This window comes from Callorhinchus milii, unplaced genomic scaffold (genome assembly GCF_018977255.1).
Source record: "Callorhinchus milii isolate IMCB2004 unplaced genomic scaffold, IMCB_Cmil_1.0 Scaffold11, whole genome shotgun sequence".
NCBI lineage: Eukaryota > Metazoa > Chordata > Chondrichthyes > Chimaeriformes > Callorhinchidae > Callorhinchus > Callorhinchus milii.
In genome coordinates, this window is record NW_024704752.1 from 5,409,855 (window position 1) to 5,428,751 (window position 18,897).

The window sequence follows — 18,897 nt, forward strand, 5'->3', positions numbered from 1 at the left end:
GTGTGTGTGGGTGTGGTGGTGGTGGTGGGGGTGTGTGTGGTGGTGGTGGGGGTGTGTGTGGTGGTGGTGGGGGGTGTGTGTGAGTGAGTGGTGGTGGTGTGTGTGTGTGTGTGTGTTATGTAATAGCCAGTGTGGGTGGGTGGTGGGTGGGTGAGTGGGTGTGTGTGTGTGAGAGAGAGAGAGAGAGAGAGACGGAGAGGGGGGACTTGACTGATCGAGGATCAGATCTCAGATCTTGCAGAGAGGAGTCGTTTGCTGGAGGAATGGGAAGCAAACTGGTTGTGTTGGCGCTGGTGACCTTACTGGGGGCGTACTATGTGTACACACCGCTGCCGGACGCGATGGGCGAGAGGTGGAAGGTGATGGTGGTGGACGCCTGTTTCAGGAGCTTAGAACATCTGGTAGGTACAGAGCCCACCGACTGGACACTTGCCTGTAACCCAACGATACCCCCCAACCCACTGCCATCCTCTCCTCCACTGGGGCAAGAGCGGGGTTAACATCAAGCTGGCACTTTGTGTGTGTGTGTGTGTCTCTGTGTGTGTGTGTCTGTGTGTGTGTGTCTCTGTCTGTGTGTGTTGTGTGTGTGTCTGTGTGTGTGTGTCTGTGTGTGTGTGTGTGTCTCTGTGTGTGTGTCTCTGTGTGTGTGTGTGTCTCTGTCTGTGTGTGTGTGTCTGTGTGTGTGTGTGTCTCTCTGTGTGTGTGTGTCTGTGTGTGTGTGTGTGTGTCTGTGTGTGTGTGTGTCTCTCTCTCTCTCTCTCTGTCTGTTTGTGTGCGTGGGTCTGTGTCTGTATGTGTGTCTCTCTTTGTGTGTATCTGCGTGTGTATCTGTCTTCTGTGTATGTGTGTATCTGTGTGTGTGTGTGAGTATGTATCTGTGTGTGTGTGAGTATCTGTGTGTGTGTGAGTATCTCTGTGTGTGTGTGAGTATCTGTGTGTGTGAGTATCTGTGTGTGTGTGTGAGTAACTGTGTGTGTGTGTGTGAGTATCTGTGTGTGTGTGTGAGTATCTGTGTGTGTGTGTGAGTATCTGTGTGTGTGTGTGAGTATCTGTGTGTGTGTGTGAGTATCTGTGTGTGTGGGTATCTGTGTGTGTGTGTGTGAGTATCTGTGTGTGTGTGAGTATCTGTGTGTGTGTGTGTGAGTATCTGTGTGTGTGTGTCTGTGTGTGTGTGTGTGAGTATCTGTGTGTGTGTGTGTGTGTGAGTATCTGTGTGTGTGTGAGAGTATCTGTGTGTGTGTGAGTATCTGTGTGTGTGTGTGAGTATCTGTGTGTGTGTGAGTATCTGTGTGTGTGTGTGTGTGTGTGTGTGAGTATCTGTGTGTGTGTGTGTGAGTATCTGTGTGTGTTTGGTGTTGGGGACCGTGGAGAGAAGTGAATGCTAATTTATTTACATTGGGGACGAAATGAAAAGCCTTTTTCAGCTTGTACGTTTTTCGCTAGAATGCGCCTGGAAGCGTTCGTTAGTCGCAGTTCGTTTGTCAAGCCCTGTGACAGCTCCCCCTTTAAACACTGCTGTCTCAATATTTTGACGTGTGAGGCCAATTTTGTCTCAGAACAACCTGAACGACCAGGAGAAAGTTACATTAGTGTGTGTGTGGTGTCTTACACAATATGCTTCACTCATCAGGTTGTGCAGCACTGCCCAAACTAACCTAAAGCTTATTGTCTGCACATGAAATGGTTTGTATCTTTTCACTCTGATAGCTAAAGAATGCCTGTCCTCCTCTCAGATTATCGTGTCAGTAAATAAAGGAAAGACTTTGGTTCGGAGGAGCTTTAATCCTGGTGATTTTAATCTGATTAGAAGGAGAATGTGCTTATGTAATCAGAAACCGGGGGAAAGTTGTGGTGTTTGTTCACCGTGCTTTCTGAGATCAGAGTCCTGTAGCGTAGTGGTTAGCGCTCTCGTCTCGCAAGCGAGAGGACCCAGGTTCAATTCTCGGGAGGGATAATAATAATAATAATCCTTGCATTTGATATAGCGCTTTTCACGTCGGAAGGACGTCCCAAAGCGCTTCACAGAACACACTGTAAAGTGAATTGACTGTATATTTGTGGGCGAACGCAGCAGCCAATTGCGCACAGCAATGTCCCACAAACAGTCGTAGATTGAAAATGACCAATTTATTATTGTTTTTGGTTTTGGAGGGATTATTATTAGGTGTGTGGAGTAAGGAAACTTGTCCAAGGTTTCGCCCTCTGCCTGGAATTGAACTCAGGTCTCTCACTTGCAAAGCGAGTGCTCTAACCACTGAGCTACAGGACTCCACTTAAAGCAAGTTTCCTTGCTCCACAGCCCTCTGTGTCGGAACCCATTTGTTAGTCGATTGGAGGATCGCTTTCCGGGAGTAATAATCCCTCCCAAAGAAATAATAATAATATGGTGAATCAGTCCATGACTTTTAGTGGGACACTGTTGAGCGCAATTGGCTGCTGCGTTTTGCCCACAAAATATACAGTCAATTCACTTTACAGTATATCCTGTGAAGTGCTCTCAGACGTCTCAACGCTGTGATAAGGCTCTATATCCAATGCAAGGATTATTATTATTGGTAGTGCTGATGTGGGGAGATCGCTTTCTGTCTGAGAGATCGGGGAGGGGACGCTATGTCTCCTGGCAGGTTCTCAGCCCGGCTCAGTAGCACTCCCGTCTCCGAGTCCACAAATTGTGGGAAGTTGCTGTGTACAAATTGACTGCCGCATTTGCTTTAAAAAAAGTACACAGTCACTACGTTTTGCAATAAAATCCTGTGAAGCACTTTGAAGGGAAAGGTGCTTTACCAAAATGCGAAGGTTATGGTTTGGATGATTTAATAGTTACAGTTCTCTCTTGTTGAATGATACTGTGAGCGAGTGGGGCAAGTGAGCCACTGCTTCCCCCTGTCCAGCTGGTGGAATCTCTTCTGCTCGTTGGGATTTGGCCCGGTGATAGTAGTTAAGCTGGCCTGTGCTGTATTCTACGCTGTGCCAAGGGAAAGAAGAGTTAGATTTTGTTTCAACATACAGTGAACTCAACTCTGTCTTAACTTGTCACTACTGCTTAAGTCATCACGCTGGCAATAAGCCGACAGCATTTATTTATGTATTTATACATACGCCTAACTTGCTGCTCTAGATAACTCATCACTGAGCCCTTTCCCTCGGAGTGACGAATTATCAGGAGTTTACTGTAAAAAGTTTCCAAATGCAAAATAAGCGTGAGTTTAGTAACCATTTTGCTGCTGTTTTGCTGTGCGTCATATGAAGTGAATCGTTTTCAGCATAGTGCCTTTGTCCTCCCAATGCCCAGTGATTTACAACCTTCACTGTAGTATATAAATTTGGTCTGGGTGGTAAAGAATTAAAGCCTGCATTCTTGAGGGCGCAGCATGTTACAGGATAGCGAGTGTGCAGTAACTTCTCAGACCCCTTCCCTTCTTTCAGCAGATGGGACTGAGTGTTTATGTATCGTAATCAATAAAATATACACTGGAGAAATATAAAACCCACAACATATTGAGCTGTCTTAGCTTCAGTGTGAAGCAACAGAATTGACAGAGCTGTAATATTTATAACTGGAACGCACAGGGACAGCTGAGTGAAGGAAGTGTTGGTACTTATGAGGAAAGATTTGAGCTTCTAATAATATTAGTCCTTGCGTTTGCTACAGCGCTTTTTCATGTCATTGAGATATCTCAAAGAGCATTATAGAATATACTGTAAAGTGGAGTGACTGTGTTTTGTGGGTGAAACGGGGCAGTGAGTTAGCACAGCAGAGTCCCACAAACAGTCATGGAGTGAGTGACCGATTGGACTTGGGAGATTGTTGACCAGGAAACCTGGAGAGAGAAACTCCCTTAACTTTTCCAATAGTGCCATGAGATCCTTAACGTCCACCTGCACAGGCAGATGGGATCTCTGTTTGATGTCTTATCTGAAGGACAGCACTACTGAAAGTACAGCACTCTCACCCCCCCACCCTCTCCCCTTGTTCTTTTAGTAATTAGTGGTTACTAAATAGTAATGTGTTTCGTAACAACCAGCCTCTGGATACTGAGGAGAATGAGTTGTACCTGGCTCCCTCAGGCCTAGAGGAAGCACTGAGCTGTGAAATCGAGTTTTGGTCTGCCTGGAATGTTGTCAAACGGGCGTGTGAAAAACGAGCTAGGCTTTGCTCAGCCGGACGTGGACTAGATTTCCAGGAAAACATGAATTTGACAAAGGTTATAAAATTAGAAAGTGATCAATGATAAATATAAGGCAATCCTGGCATTTGATAGAATGCCTTATCGCATCGTCAAAAGGTCTCAAAGCACTTCACAGGATTTCTTATCAAATCCAGAGAGTGTATTTTGTGGGAAAGACGCAGCAGCCAATTTGCGCACAGCGACGTCCTGTAAGCAGCCATGGAGTGAGTGACCAATTTTATCTGGGGTTTGTTTGCGAGGATAACAACAACAACAAATTATATTGGTATAGCGCTTTACACGTCGGGAGGATGTCCCAAGGCAATGGGGAGTCAGGGATTTGGACCCGAGCTGGGGGTTGAGATCAGGAGGAGGGAGCGTAGGAGCAGGAGGTGGCCAAAAAGGCACGGTCTAAGAGGAGGGTCTTCAGATGTGCCTTGAAGGAGGCAAAGGAGGGAGCGAGGCGAAGAGACTGTGGGATGGAATCCCACCTGAAGCTCCCCCCCTTCCTTTTGATTCCACCTATGGTCTAAAAGGGTTAAATTATGAGTACATAAATGCAGTTGATGTATCATGCCTGTGCACTGCGGCCTCCCTCCCTCCCTTTTTCCCTCAGGCCACTGCTTCCAGGAACGCCGGGATCAATCAGACTCGCCTGACTCACAGTCCAGGCAACAGTCTAGCAAATCAGCAATGAAAAGAAGCCTTTTGATATTCATTAGGTTTTATATAGTTATATAGAGGGATAATACACGGAAACAGGCCATTTGTCCAACTAGTCCGTGCCCCTCCTATTGCTCTTTTCTCTTCATCCCTTCTCCTACACTCCTCTGTTCCCCTCTCCTATAGCCCTCTGTTCCCTTCTGCTACATCCCTCTATTCCTCTCCTACACCCCTCTATTCTATTCCTCTAATGTCTGCATCCAGTTTCCTCTTTAAATAGGTTGATGCTTCCTACTTCAAGCACAGCTTCCACATTCTCGCCATCCTCTGAATGAATTTCCTCCTAAACTCCTTACACAGTACATCAAATAATAATGATGATGATAATAATAATAATAATACTTGCATTTGATATAGCGCCTTAACACATCTTGGAGAATTCCCAAAGCACTTCACAGAATGCACTGTAAAGTGAATTGACTGTATATTTTGTGACCAAGGTTTTATATAAATTTAACAGTACTTCTCTACCTTTATTCCCTCTTGTTGTTCTCTGCTCCCTGGATATTAGGCCAAGCACTTGATTTGCATTCTTAATGACTTTGACACCTGAGCTGCTACTGTTAGAGTCCTGTTTATCAGAATCCATGGTTCCCTTTGCTTCTCTTCCTCCCAGGTTCCTACCATCCTGACTTTTTACATGTTTGTTATCTAAATGAAACACTTTACATTTCTTCCCTACATTAAACTTCACCTGCCACACATCAAACCTATTTATTGCTTACTGCATTCTTTTGCAATCCACTTGATTACTCCACCAGCCGCACCCACCACATTTTGGTGTTATCTCTGAATTTCAATAGCAAATCTGTATCTGAGTCTAAATTATTGCTGTGACCGTTGAGCAGCCTGGTATAAATCCCTGCAGAACACCACTTTACCCTTTACTCAACAACAACAACCAATGATGGAGTAGAAGGCCATTTTTGCGCGTGTCAAAGAACGGCGGTAGCTGTGGAGATGCTCGAGCCACGGTTGGCAGTGAACTGTCTGGCCAGTTTTCCGCCATCTGCGCTCGAGCAGACGGGTTTGGGTTTTTTGGCGGCAGAGATCATTGTTGTATCAGGGATCGGGTGGGTTTGGAGATGGTCCTGGATTTCAGGGGGACGAGGGAGTTGAAGGTGGAGGAGAGGCGATCATGGAGCAGCTGGACGGCTGCTTCAGGATCTCCACGGGTGGAAGGCCAGAGGGATAGGATGTTTGATGATGTGAGGGTCTCAGGGGATAGCCTTTTCCAAGGGCGGTAGAGGATGGTTGAGGGCTTGGTGGAGGAGAGAGGGATGTGAGAGGAGAAGGAGATGAGCAAGTGGTCCGAGATGTCCACTATGCTGAGGTCGGAAATGTCAAGACCTTGGGTGATAACCCTGGTCGCAGATGGACAGAATGTCATTTGTCATTTTGACCAGGGCTGTTTCTGTGTTGTGGGCAGTATGGAAACCCGATTGGAGGGGTTTGTGAAGGGAACGGCGGGGGGAGAGGAAGGAGTGAAGCTGGGAAGCAACAATTTGTTCCAGGACCTTGGAGAGGAAAGGAAGATTGGAGATGGGGCAGTAGTTTGAGAGTAGAGATGGGTCCATGGAGGGTTTTTAAGGATAGGAGTGATGATGGCAGTTTTTATTGGGATGGGAACAGTATCAGTGGACAGGGAGAGATTTATGATGTCTATGAGTAGAGTAGGAGGTGGAGCTGGGAGGTAAGGAGAGGGGTAGGGATGGGGTCGAGGGAGCAGGTGGTCGGTTCCATGTGCGTATGACTGCCAGGATGGTGGAAGGCGAACTGCATGGACCTTGGTCTTCTTTCATCTAGCAATTCTTGGAGTCCTGTAGCTCAGTGGTTAGAGCACTCGCTTTGCAAGCGAGAGACCTGAGTTCAATTCCAGGCAGGGCGAAACCTTGGGCAAGTTTCCTTACTCCACACGCCTAATAATAATCCCTCCAAAACCAAAAACAATAATAAATTGGTCATTTTCAATCCACGACTGTTTGTGGGACATTGCTGTGCGCAATTGGCTGCCGTGTTCGCCCACAAATATACAGTCAATTCACTTTACAGTATATTCTGTGAAGCGCTTTGGGACGTCCTCCCGACATGAAAAGTGCTATATCAAATGCAAGGATTATTATGTTCTTCTTTTCTTAAGTCATGTCTAAGTGAAGCAGCAAGGTGCACAGTCACAGTAACATCAAGATATAAACTAGCAAACTGAAGCCACGTGATGAGGTGCTGTGAAATGAATGAATAAAGAAATTGTGTTATACCTTTTCAAAAGCTTGTTTCAACCCAAAAGAGTGATATTTTTTTCCTCCCAGGACTACAGACTGAAATAAAGGTTTAGGAAGGATGTTAAGGCCTTGGAGGAGGTGCAGAGGAGGTTTACAAGAATGATCCCAGGGACGAGGGGCTTTAGTTTTGAACAGAGATTGAGTCTGTTTTCAGTGGAGCATGGAAGGTTGAGAGGACCTGATAGAGGTGAACAAAATGATGAAAGATTTTGACAGGATAAATAGAGAGAGACTATTTCCACTGGTCCACCGCGTTCGCCCACAAATATACAGTTAATTCACTTTACAGTGTGTTCTGTGAAGCGCTTTGGGACGTCAGTGACTGTGGGAACATATATAATCATAATAATATACCTTATCATGTTGTTGAAACATCTCAAAGTGCTTCACAAAATACACTGTAAAATGCAATGACTGTGGGTGAAACACAGCAACCAGTTGTGCACAGCAATGTCCCACAAACAGCTATGGAGTGAGTGTCCAATTTTCTTTGGGGGGATGTTGGCCAAGACACTGGAAGAGAGAAACTCCCTTCTCTTTTCAAATAGCATGCAGCATTTTTAGCGTCTACTTGAATAGGCAGATAGGAGCTCAATTTACAGGACTCGTGGAGTCCTGTAGCTCAGTGGTTAGAGCACTCGCTTTGCAAGTGAGAGACCGGAGTTCAATTCCAGGCAGAGGGCGAAATCTTGGGCAAGTTTCCTTACTCCACACAGAGCCTAATAATAATCCCTCCAAAACCAAAAACAATAATAAATTGGTCATTTTCAATCTACGACTGTTTGTGGGACATTGCTGTGCGCAATTGGCTGCCGCGTTCGCCCACAAATATACAGTCAATTCACTTTACAATGTGTTCTGTGAAGCGCTTTGGGACGTCCTCCCGACGTGAAAAGCGCTATATCAAATGCAAGGATTATTGTTATTATTATCTGAATCACTGTGTGATTCCAAATCCAGACATGGGACTTGAATCCATAACCTTCGGACACAAGGGGTAGAGTGCTACCGCTGACCCAGGCTGATATAGGCACAAGAAGACTGAAAGGAAAGTATAGGAGAAATGTTAGAGAGTTCGGATGTGTGATGCCCTGAGTTGTGGCTTTCAAGAGGCAAGTAGACAGGTATTGAAGGATAGAGGCTTGAAGCGATATGGGGATAGGGCAGTGGGATAATAATAATATACTAATAATAATCCTTGCATTTGATGTAGTGCTTTTCACGTCTTCACGTCTTATTCATTATTTGTGGTGCGAGCAAATTGGCAGCACTTCATGTAGTGTAATTTTACCTGAAAAGCAGAAGCTAATGGATGGTGAAAGTGAAGCCTGTGTGCCCGGCACAGAGAGGAAAAGGTTACCTGGCTCATTGTTCGCCGTTTCTGAGGGCAGGATTCAGGCAGAATTTCAAAGTGTGCTTCTTTGTGAGCAGTGTAAGTGGTATTCTATTGAACTTGTCAATGTGGTAACACTGGTAAATTAATCATAAGCTTCTCTGCAATCCTCTTACAGTAGCACTCGTTAATGAAAAGCTCTAAGTTCCCACTAAATCGCTGACCGCAGCCTGCCCATACGCTGGTTTTATTTCTGCTTCCCCTCGCCCCACACACACAGAGACACAGCTAAAAATAATCCCTCACTGCATGGCATTTTTTTGGTATGCAGAATACCTGCTGTTTTCACCCGCAGAATATACAGTTCCTAGACTACTAATCTCAGCCTGGCTCAGTAGTAGCACTCTTGCCTCTGAGTCAGAAAATTTTGGGTTCAAGCCCCATGTCGGATCTTGGAACGTTCAAGCAAACGGCAAAGATACCATGGCACTATTATAAGAGAGAAGGGAGTTTTTAGTGACAAACCCCCAAATACAATTGACTATTCACTTCATGGCTGTTTGTGGGGCATTGCTATGTGCAAATTGGCTGCTGCTTTTGTCTCCAAAAATACAGTCACTGCACTTTACAGTAAATCTTGTGAAGCACTTTGAGAAATCATTTGCGACAGTTAAATAATAATAATAATAAATGTAATATTATGAAAGATATTATAAAAGTTGTATCAGATTCTGTGAATATCTGTGGGTTTGTGGAGGGGACAGCTGTGACCTTACTGTGACAGGCTTAGCCGTGCTGCACGTTGAAGGCTCCTCTTCTTAATACCATGTGTCATTTTAATTTCTGTTTAATCAGGTACGAACATCCTGGATGATGCCTATAAAAAGCACAGCTTTCTTGAAATAACTTCACATGAATGTCCTACAGCCTGATCATCAATATCCCTTTCACTCTAAAGCAACAGTGATCCTTTACCTCCCTCCGTGCTTTAGTGACATACAATGCAATACAATACAAAGGCCCAACCGCCGATGGTGGGGTAGGCCCGGGCAGGGGGACGTGGAGCTGGGGTTAGCAGGTCACTGAGGTAGGAAGGGGCAAGGGCATGGAGGGTCTTGAAGTTGAGGATGAGGATTTTGAACTATATCATCTGAGGGATGGGGAGCCAGTGGAGCTGGGCGAGGGTATGGTTAATGGGGTCACAGAGCCTATTGCGGAGAGGATATGAGCTGCAGAGTTTTGGATGATCTGAAGCTTGTGGAGGGAGGAGTTGGGAAGGTCGACAAGCAGGGAGTTGGCATATTCGAGCCCGGATGTGATGAACATGTGAATGAGGGTTTCGGTGGAGTGAGGCAGTGGCGGAGCTGGGGAACGTTGTAGAGGTGGGGGAACGCAGAGCGGGTCGTGGTACAGATGTGGGGTAGAAAGGACAGTTGAGAGTCAAACAAGACGCTAAGGTTCCAGACTGACTCAGTGAGGTGGAGTGTGCATCTCTGGATGGTGAGTTCGGGGGAGGAGGGGATGTTCGTGGGCGTAATTAATTGACTTTCACTGTGTTCAGTTTATGCAATGTATGATTCCAGTATGATTGAAACTGCGGTTTGAATTTTCGGGGCTTTTTAATAGGTCCTTTGAGTACTGGATTTAAAGTGGGGTGGGTGTGGGGAGAAGAGTCAGCTAGGTAACATTTGGAGGATATAAAGTGTTTGCTAGTGTATGAAGACTAGTAACTGATTTATAGAGCGTAGGTAGATATAGCAGTAGAAGAGTGTTCAGTCCATCAGCCTGAAATTGCCCCTAGTATGAGCATGTGAAACTTTTTTGCCTTAAAATTTGATGTCCCATCCAAATGTTGGCACTCTTAACAATGCAGTGCCCCCTCACTCATTCCCACAGCACTGCACTGGCTCACCAGCCTAGTCTGTGTGTTCAAAGTCCAAATGTGGAGGCTTGAACCCCCAAACTCCTGACCTGAGATAAGAGTGCTAGCCAGGCTGACACCTGATAACATAAATAGGGAGAAGTTATTTCCACCGGTCGATGACTAGAGGGCACAGATTAAGGTAATCACTATAATAATCCAATAATAATCCTCGCATTTGATATAGAGCTTTTCATGTTGGGAGGAGATCCCAAAGCACTTCACACGATTTATTGTGAAATCGAGTGGCTGTATATTTATAGGCACAAATGCGCCAGGCACACAGCAATATCCCACAAACAGTCATGGAGTGAGTGATCAATTTTATTTGGGAGATTGTTAGCCAAAAAAAACAGAAGGTTCACATAAAAGTGAACATGTTAAAGTACTTTAAAAAATATAATTGATGGGACAAAATACATTACCACTTTCATTATATCCTGGGAAGCACTTTGAGATGTCCTCCCAACATGAAAGGTGCTGTATTAAATGTAAGGATTATTATTATTATTCATAACAGTATTCTGGAGGCAAACATGACAGCTAATCTGTGCCAATGTCTTTCTTGTAAACAGCACTAAACCCCCAACCTCCTGACCTGAGTTGGTTAATTGGGATTTAGTGGTAAATGTGGTTGAGATGGAGAATGTAAACCAGGTTAAACTGTGGAAAGAGTCTTTGTAGGGAAATGGGATTTGGATAAATTTCTTCATAGGAGGAACAGGCATCGAGACTGATACAATGGGTCAAATGGTCTCCTGCTTTTTGTACCTTTCATATCAGGAGGATGTCTCAAAGTGCTTCACAGCATTTTATTTTATTACTTCTCAACAGCATGATAAGGCGCTATATCAAATGCAAAGATTATTATTAGTATTATCTTAATGTACAGTAACTGTGCATTAGATTTGCACACAGGAATGTCCCATAAGCAGCCACACAATGAATGACCAATTTTGTTTGTATAAAACAGGACAGGATTGTTGGCCAGGATACAGGGAGAACTCCCTTCTCTTTTTGAATTGTGTCATGGGATCTTTAACATCCCCTTGGCAAACTATTTCCCATCCATGGAGGACTTGTGATTCCTTTTCTTTATGTAGCACCTTGCATTTATCAATATTAAACTACATTATCAGTTATAAGCCCATGTGCAAACCCTACCAAACTCTCTTTGTAGGACCTTTGCTGCCTCCTCTGATTCTATGTCATCTGCAAAGTTAACTATCCTACACTGTGAATCTGAGGCTATAACTCTCAAAGTGCTTTATGAGAAATTGCTGTCAAGTGTAGTGACTGTGTGTTTGCAAGCTAGCGTACCAGCATAATGGGAAGTTACATAAACAACAACAAGATTACACTTGTATAGTGCCTTTCATGTCAGGAGGACGTCCCAAGGCGCTGGACAGCGTACAGCATTTCAGACCCGAGCTGGGGTCAGGGGGGAGAAGGGAGGGGAGGGGAAGGGGTGTGACCGATGCAATGGTCGAAGAGGAGGGTTTTGAGGCGGGACTTGAAGGAGGCTAAGGAGGGGGGAGGCGGAGTGATTGGGGGATGGAATTCCAGAGTGTAGCTGAAGGCTCTCCTGCCATTGGTGGGGCAGGTGGGTCAGGGGACGTGGAGCAGGCCAGAGCCAGAGCCCGCTGAGCGGAGGGAGCGGGCGGCTTGATAGGGGGTTAGGAGGTCACAGAGGTAGGGTGGGGCGAGGCCATTGAGGGCTTTGAAGGCGAGGACCAGGATCTTGAACTGGATCTTCTGAAGGATAGGGAGCCAATGGAGTCGGGAGAGAATGGGGGAGATGGTGTCACAGAGTTTGGTGCAGGAGAGGACACGGGCTGTAGAGTTCTGGATTATCTGCAGCCTGTGGAGGCAGGAGTTGGGAAGGCCAATGAGGGCATTTGCACAGTCGAGCCTGGAGGTGATGAAGGCATGAACAAGAGTTTCAGCGGCCTGAGGGGTGAGGTAGTGGCAGAGTCGGGCGATGTTACGGAGGCGAGGGAAGGCAGAGCGGGTCATGGCTTGGGAAGAAAAGACAGTTTAGGATCGAACAAGACACCTAGGTTCCTGATTGACAAACGGACGAGAAAGGGCGTTATCTGGACAGTTGTTGTCCAGGATACAGTGAGTGATTCCCTTCTCTAATTAGATTGCAGGAGCTTTAATGTCATAAACTGGTAGCTTTGCTTAAAAGCCTTATCTGAAGGATGGCATCCCTGACATTGCAGCACTCCCCCAGCACTGCACTGGAGCATCAGACCAGACTGTGAGCTACAATGTGGCATGGGGAGTAGGGGCTGTAAACCCAGAACTTTATGACCTGGAGATGCGAACGTTCCTGACTGAGCCGAGCTGACACCTGTTGGGAATTTGAGAGAGGTCCAGAAATATGAGAGACATGTCCCTCTGACCTGCAACAACTCTGACGTTTAGTTTTAGTTAAAGCATCCAGCTGGAATTGCCTGTGTTAGAGTCCTGCACTCTCTGCTGTGGTCATTTTTCATAGATTTATAGAAGGTCCAACTCAGAAACGGGCTACACAGCCCATCCAGACTGGCTGGTGTTTAGACTCCATCTGAGTGACCATCCCTTGTCCCATATCCCACTCCCCCATATCCCTCAACTTTATTTTCTCTTAACCATGTGTTCAGCCTTTTTTGTGTGTGAGAAAGTTCCTCCTAATCTCTGTTCTGGAACCTCCCAGCTCTGATTTTAAAACTACCTATTAATATCAACCTGTATTTTATTCTGACCCTCCTTGGGTTACTATTCCCACTACATTGTATCATCTGCAAACTTTGAGATTTCTTCCTTTATTCATATGTCCAAGTTACGGTGAAAAGTCATGGCCCCAGAACAGATCCCTGAGGAACACCACTCATCACATCTCTCCATATTGAATAATTGCCCTTAACCATTCCTCTTTGTTTTCTCCCCTTTGCCGCTTCTTTGTCCATTGGGCTGTCATTCCCTTCATCCCATAATCTTAGCCATACGTTTTCGTGTGTATGTGTGTAGCTTCTCAAAAGCCTATTGAAAATCCATGTACATCACATTACTCCATGACCCTCATCAACCATTTTGTTACCCCTCAAAATATTCTCAACAGGGCTGCTGCTGAAACCACCACCCTCTGGAACTCCATCCCACGGTCCCTCCGCCTCGCCCCTCCCTTGCCTCCTTCAAAACCCATCTCAAGACCCTCCTCTTCAAACGTGCCTTCATTCACCCTGCTACCTCTACCCTCCCTTCCCTCCACCCCTCCTGATTCCAACTCGGGAGCGGATCCCTGACTGTCCAGCGCCTTGGGATGTCTTCCTAACATGAAAGGCGCTGTACAAATGTAATTTGTTGTTGTTGAAAAACCCATATTGACTTGTTCTTGGCTGTAGTATATTTAAGGCTCTAGGATATATATTTTTGCCTCAAGTATATTTTTGGCTGTAGTGTATATACATTTAAGGCTGTAGTATATATTTAAGAATTCTGTAGAGAAAGGAATCGTGCCGGGGGACTAGAGAATGGATAATGTAATATCTGTTTTTAAAAGGGTGACAGAGCTAATCCAGGCAACTACATCTTAGCGGTTAAGAAGCCTAGCTGTGGGCAAGGTATTGGGATTTATAATAAAGGATGAAGTAATTAGTCATCAAATCAAAAGGACTTCACATGATCTACTGAATAGTGGTGCTACTGTGTGTATTTTATGGGCGAATGCAGTAGCCAATTTGCATGAGGCAACATCCTTCAATTAACCATGAAGCCAATCCAATGAGGATATTAATACTAATAATAATATTTCTTAAATTTTGGAGCCTTCGCAGGATTTTAATGTCATGTGGCTGTTTGTTCCTTAGGTGAATGTGGCACTGTGAGTCATTTCGAGCCAAGTATTGGCTTAAGACAAGCAAATAGCTGCTCTGAAATGATCACATTAAATATAACTGTTGAGTATGTGGGTGAATTAATGACAGCGAAAGTTCATTGGCTGGATTGAGACCTCACTGACACTGAGACCTGGAATGGAGACAACACTTTATTTGTGGCTGTGTGAGGCAGACACAGTAAATAAATACCTAATGTTTACTATTGATAGGGAGTGCCTCATCACAGCACAAGTTATTCACAGACTGCAGTGTAGAAGTGGAGTGACTGTATTTTGTAGGCAAACGCAGCAGCCAATTTAGGCACAGCAATGTTGCACAACAGCCATGGAGTACCAATGGAGCATTGTTAGCCAAGACACCAGGAGAGAGAAACTCTCTTCTCTTTTCTAATAGCACCATGGGATCTTTAACATCCACCTGACCAGGCAGACAGAACCTCGGTTTAACATCTCATCCGACCTTCGATAATGCAGCGTTCTATCCAGATTTAACTAAACTTTAACCCGAGATTTCTAATGCTAACTTAGGTTTGCGTTTCCATTAATATAGTAAGGAAACAAGTTTCTCTCTGCTGATCAGTCATGATTCTCTGTTCCACGGCTTTCTTGCTCCTTGCTCCTCCCTACCTCTGTGGACTATTAAAACTTCACCAAATGATCTACTTCCTCCGCTCTGCAGGCACTGGCCTGCTCCCTCCATGTCCCCTGCACTATCTGCTCCATTATTGGTGGTTGGGCCTTCATCCTTTCTGCCCCACCCTCTGGAACTCCATCCCACAGTCTCTTCGCCTCATTCCCTTCCTTGCCTCTTTCAAGACCTGGCTCAAGACCTTCCTTTTCAACACAAACATCATCTTCTCTCCTCCATCCCTCTTTCCCTCCAAACCTCTCTGATCTGAACCCGCAGCTTGGGTACAAACCCCTCACTGTCCAGCGCCTTTGGGATGTCCTCCAGAAGTGAAAGACTCTATATAAATTTAATTTGTTGTTGTTGTTACTTTTAGAAAAACTGGCTTGGCTGTTTCTCAGCCTCTGTCCTCTTCATGTTGGCATGTGACCCTGGTTCAAACTGTCCATAACATTGGCAGGATGGGATATCAAGCAGCTGCCTTTTTGTGTATAGGTGGCATACACATAGAATCATTAATCTTACAGCACAGAAGGAGGCCTTTTGGCTTGTTATGCCTGTGCTAGCTATTTGAAAGAGATATCCAACTAGTTCCACTTCCCTGCTCTTTCCCCATAGCACTTGCAAATTTTCCTTTTCTAGTACATATCCAATTCCCTTTTGAAAGCAATTATTGAATCTGCTTCCACCACCCTTTCCAGCAGTGCATTCCAGATCATATTAAATCTACCCTTAACCTACTCTGCTATAAGGAGAACAATTCCAGCCTCTCTATTCTCCCCACGTAACTGAAGACTCTCATCCTGGTATCATTCTTGTAAATCTTCTTTGCACCCTCACCAAGGCCCTGACATCCTTTCTGTAGTGTGGTGGCCAGAGTGGAACGTCTAGAGACCCCTAAGCAATGGCAACGTGTTGCCGCGAGTTTAGAACATTTGACTGAACATCTTTCCGGCTGAGGCCAGGCTGAAACATCGCTGTGCGATGGGTGGATTGGAAGGTCTGATATGTTGCCTTTTACACGTTCAGAGGGTCATCTGTGAGTCATGGAGCTGCCAACACAGCCAGACAGTCAGTACAGCTGTACGCGTACCAGTCCAAAGTCACGTCGTGCCACGCCTCCTTCCTGACAATAACAACTCTCTTATTTCTTCATTCTTTTTTGCTTGCTTCTGTGACCAACGCACCCTACAGCTGTGGCTGTGGGCTTACGAAACAGATCTCCCTTGTTTTGGCATTTACTTGGCAACTCCTCACTGAAGCCTTCTGAATGCCTGATGGGAAAGTGGTAATGACAGATTGCTGCTGACAGGGACAGAGTTAAAGCGTGTTGTTGTGGGAGAGGGGGGTAAGGAAAGAGAAAACTTTTGTTTTGGTCAGCTGTGTGTCTGACCCACGCGGAAACCCATTATTGTGCTTAAAGTTCAAACCAGACTAAGAGTTCCACATATGTACGCCACCATGGAAATTTCCCTGTGTCTGAAATGAAATACACACTCTCTCTCGCCCAGAGGGATTCACCCTGTTTACCTAATTCCAGGTGTCAGCCTGGTTTTCTCAATTCTGCTTCAGGAAGTTTGGGGTTCGAGCCCTATGTTGGGGATTCGAGCACTGACAGATGCCCAGATAATAGCAATCTCATTTCAAAGAGACCAAATATTCAGCTGAAGCAAATGCTAAAGGCACAACGAGAGACATCAGAATGTTCTTCTGTAAAGCAAAATAATTTGAGCCTTGATCTGAAATGAAGGTAACAGATAATAATCCTTGCATTTGATACAGCACCTTATCATGTTGTCAAAATGCCTCAAATTGCTTCACAGGATATACAGTAAAGTACAGTGACCGTATTTTTGTAAGCAATGTGGCAGCCAGTTTGCATATGGCAGTGTCCCACAAACAGCTACAAAATGGAAGATTGATTTTATCTGAGGCCAGAACACCAGGAGAAACATAGAAACATCCCTTTTCCATTGGTGCATGGGATCTTTAATGTCAACCTAAACTCTGTTGAAGCAAATGATAAAGACATTTATTTTTGTATAAATGTTGTTTTGTATAGCACCATAGGACCTCTGCATTGGTGTGACAACGTAGTCTGAGCTCAATGTTCCAACGAGGGGCTTGAACCCACAGCCTTGCCATTCAGGCGAGAGAGCCACCAACTGAGCCAGAGGCGGAAAGCAATCTGGCAATGGCGTTATATTCCATGTTTGTTATCGCTGCTGAAAGAGCAATAGTCTTTACCGAAGAACAAAAGAGCAGCAAGCTTCACAGGAGATTGGCTAAAGGGAAGGTAACAAAGCAGACAGAGAGCTAGGGATCTGAGATCAAAGGTGAGAGAACAAAGGAACGGCAGATGATGACAACAACAGCTCAGCCTGAAAAGACCACTCAGCAGTTATTGCCGACCCCTGAGTACAATGCCTGACTTTATATCAGATCTCAACCAATGCCACACGGATGTGCTAGCATCTCACCTGCCACCACAATGCACATTCCTCATCTAGTGTGGATGCTCTGTTCAAATGTAAAAGTAACACCGGAACAATACTTTAGGATACACCTGACCAATGGAACAAGAGGACGTAGGTTTAGAGTTGTAAAGCGCATTTTCAGGACAGACACCAGGAAGTGTTTCATTGACAATTGTAACAGGTTGCCAGGAAGGGTGGTTGAGAGCAGGACACTGGGACTGGGACTTATTTAAAAAAACAGTTTGGTGCTGTGATGAGGGCATGGTAAGCGCTCTGGGATGCAATCCTGCGCGATGGGCGTTATATAAATGTGAGTTGTTGTTGGTGCTGATGGTATGGCGAATGTTCTGGAGGAACGAGACTAGATGGGCCAAAGGGTCTTCATCCATACCAATCTTGTGATGTTGTGAGCCCTCCAATCACCTGTGTGTGAAGATCAGCCGTTATAGCCCAGACAGGAAGCTGCTATCAATCTCTAGCAAATTTCCTCTAAGGTGATGTGATGATCCCTGGAATGATTTGTTGTGTGTTTGTCTGCTGAGTGAGGGAGGAGGGAATCAGGACAGGGTACCTGTTTCAACATCACTGAAGTTGGGAGTTTGTTGAATATGAATGTGACTGAACACAGTCAAAGAGAGAGGTTTGTGATTCACTTGAAAGCATGGCAGGGTGCAGGGGAGGAAGAGAGCTGGTATCACTTCAGTAACACTCATGGGATCCTGTTTCTTCGTGAGAGGTGGGTGATTATCTATGCATGTGAACCAGAAGTTACAAGAGACTTTTCTGATTCAGTGTAGCCTAACGTGTGAATATGTATGGTTGTGAGTGTGAATATGTATGGCACAGATGTCTTTAATACTGAGCACTACATCATGTATACCTCCAGGCTGCTTGGCAAACTATTATTAGAGACAATCAGAATACATCATTGCGGTTCCCACTCAGGGGTAAAATCAACATAATTTTACCCCTGGGGAAAGGGGAAAGCAAATAGAATTTTGATTGTGGAAAATTCATCAATTAGCTCTTAATTTGCCAGCTGTGTGTTTTTTTGCAATTTTTACAAAGAAACTTACTTCTAAACTAAGAATGTGTGTCATCTGGACACCCTCAATTGGTACCAGTCTCGACTCTGAGTCAAAAGGTTGTGGGTTCAAGCCCAACGTTCAAACTTGGAACCAAGGCCCTGTCTACCTGTTCAGGTGGATGTTAAAGATCCCATGGTGTTATTTGAAATGAGAAGTGAGTTTCTCCCCGTGTCCTGGTCAACAAACCCCCTGGAATAAAATTGATAATTCATTCCATGGCTGTCGTGGGACATTGCTGTGTGCAAATTGGTTGCTGCATTCTGCTTCAGTCTAGCCTAAAGTCACTGCTTGTGAGTGTGAATATGTATGGCATAGATGTCTTTAATGCTGAGTACTGCATAATATTTACTTCCAGGCTGCTCGGCAATGCAAATACCGTCACTGCACTTTAGA

General features: G+C 45.1%; 1 protein-coding gene across 1 annotated transcript in view; it reads left to right on the plus strand.

Moving 5' to 3' along the window:
• Positions 1 to 145: 145 nt before the first annotated feature.
• aadac (arylacetamide deacetylase) overlaps positions 146 to 18,897 on the plus strand; it is a 29,750-nt gene continuing 10,998 nt past the window's right edge. Inside the window, exon 1 of the mRNA XM_007902483.2 lies at positions 146 to 401. Coding sequence (XP_007900674.1) covers positions 264 to 401 — 138 coding nt within the window. The 5' untranslated portion in view covers positions 146 to 263. The remainder of the gene's footprint in view (positions 402 to 18,897) is intronic.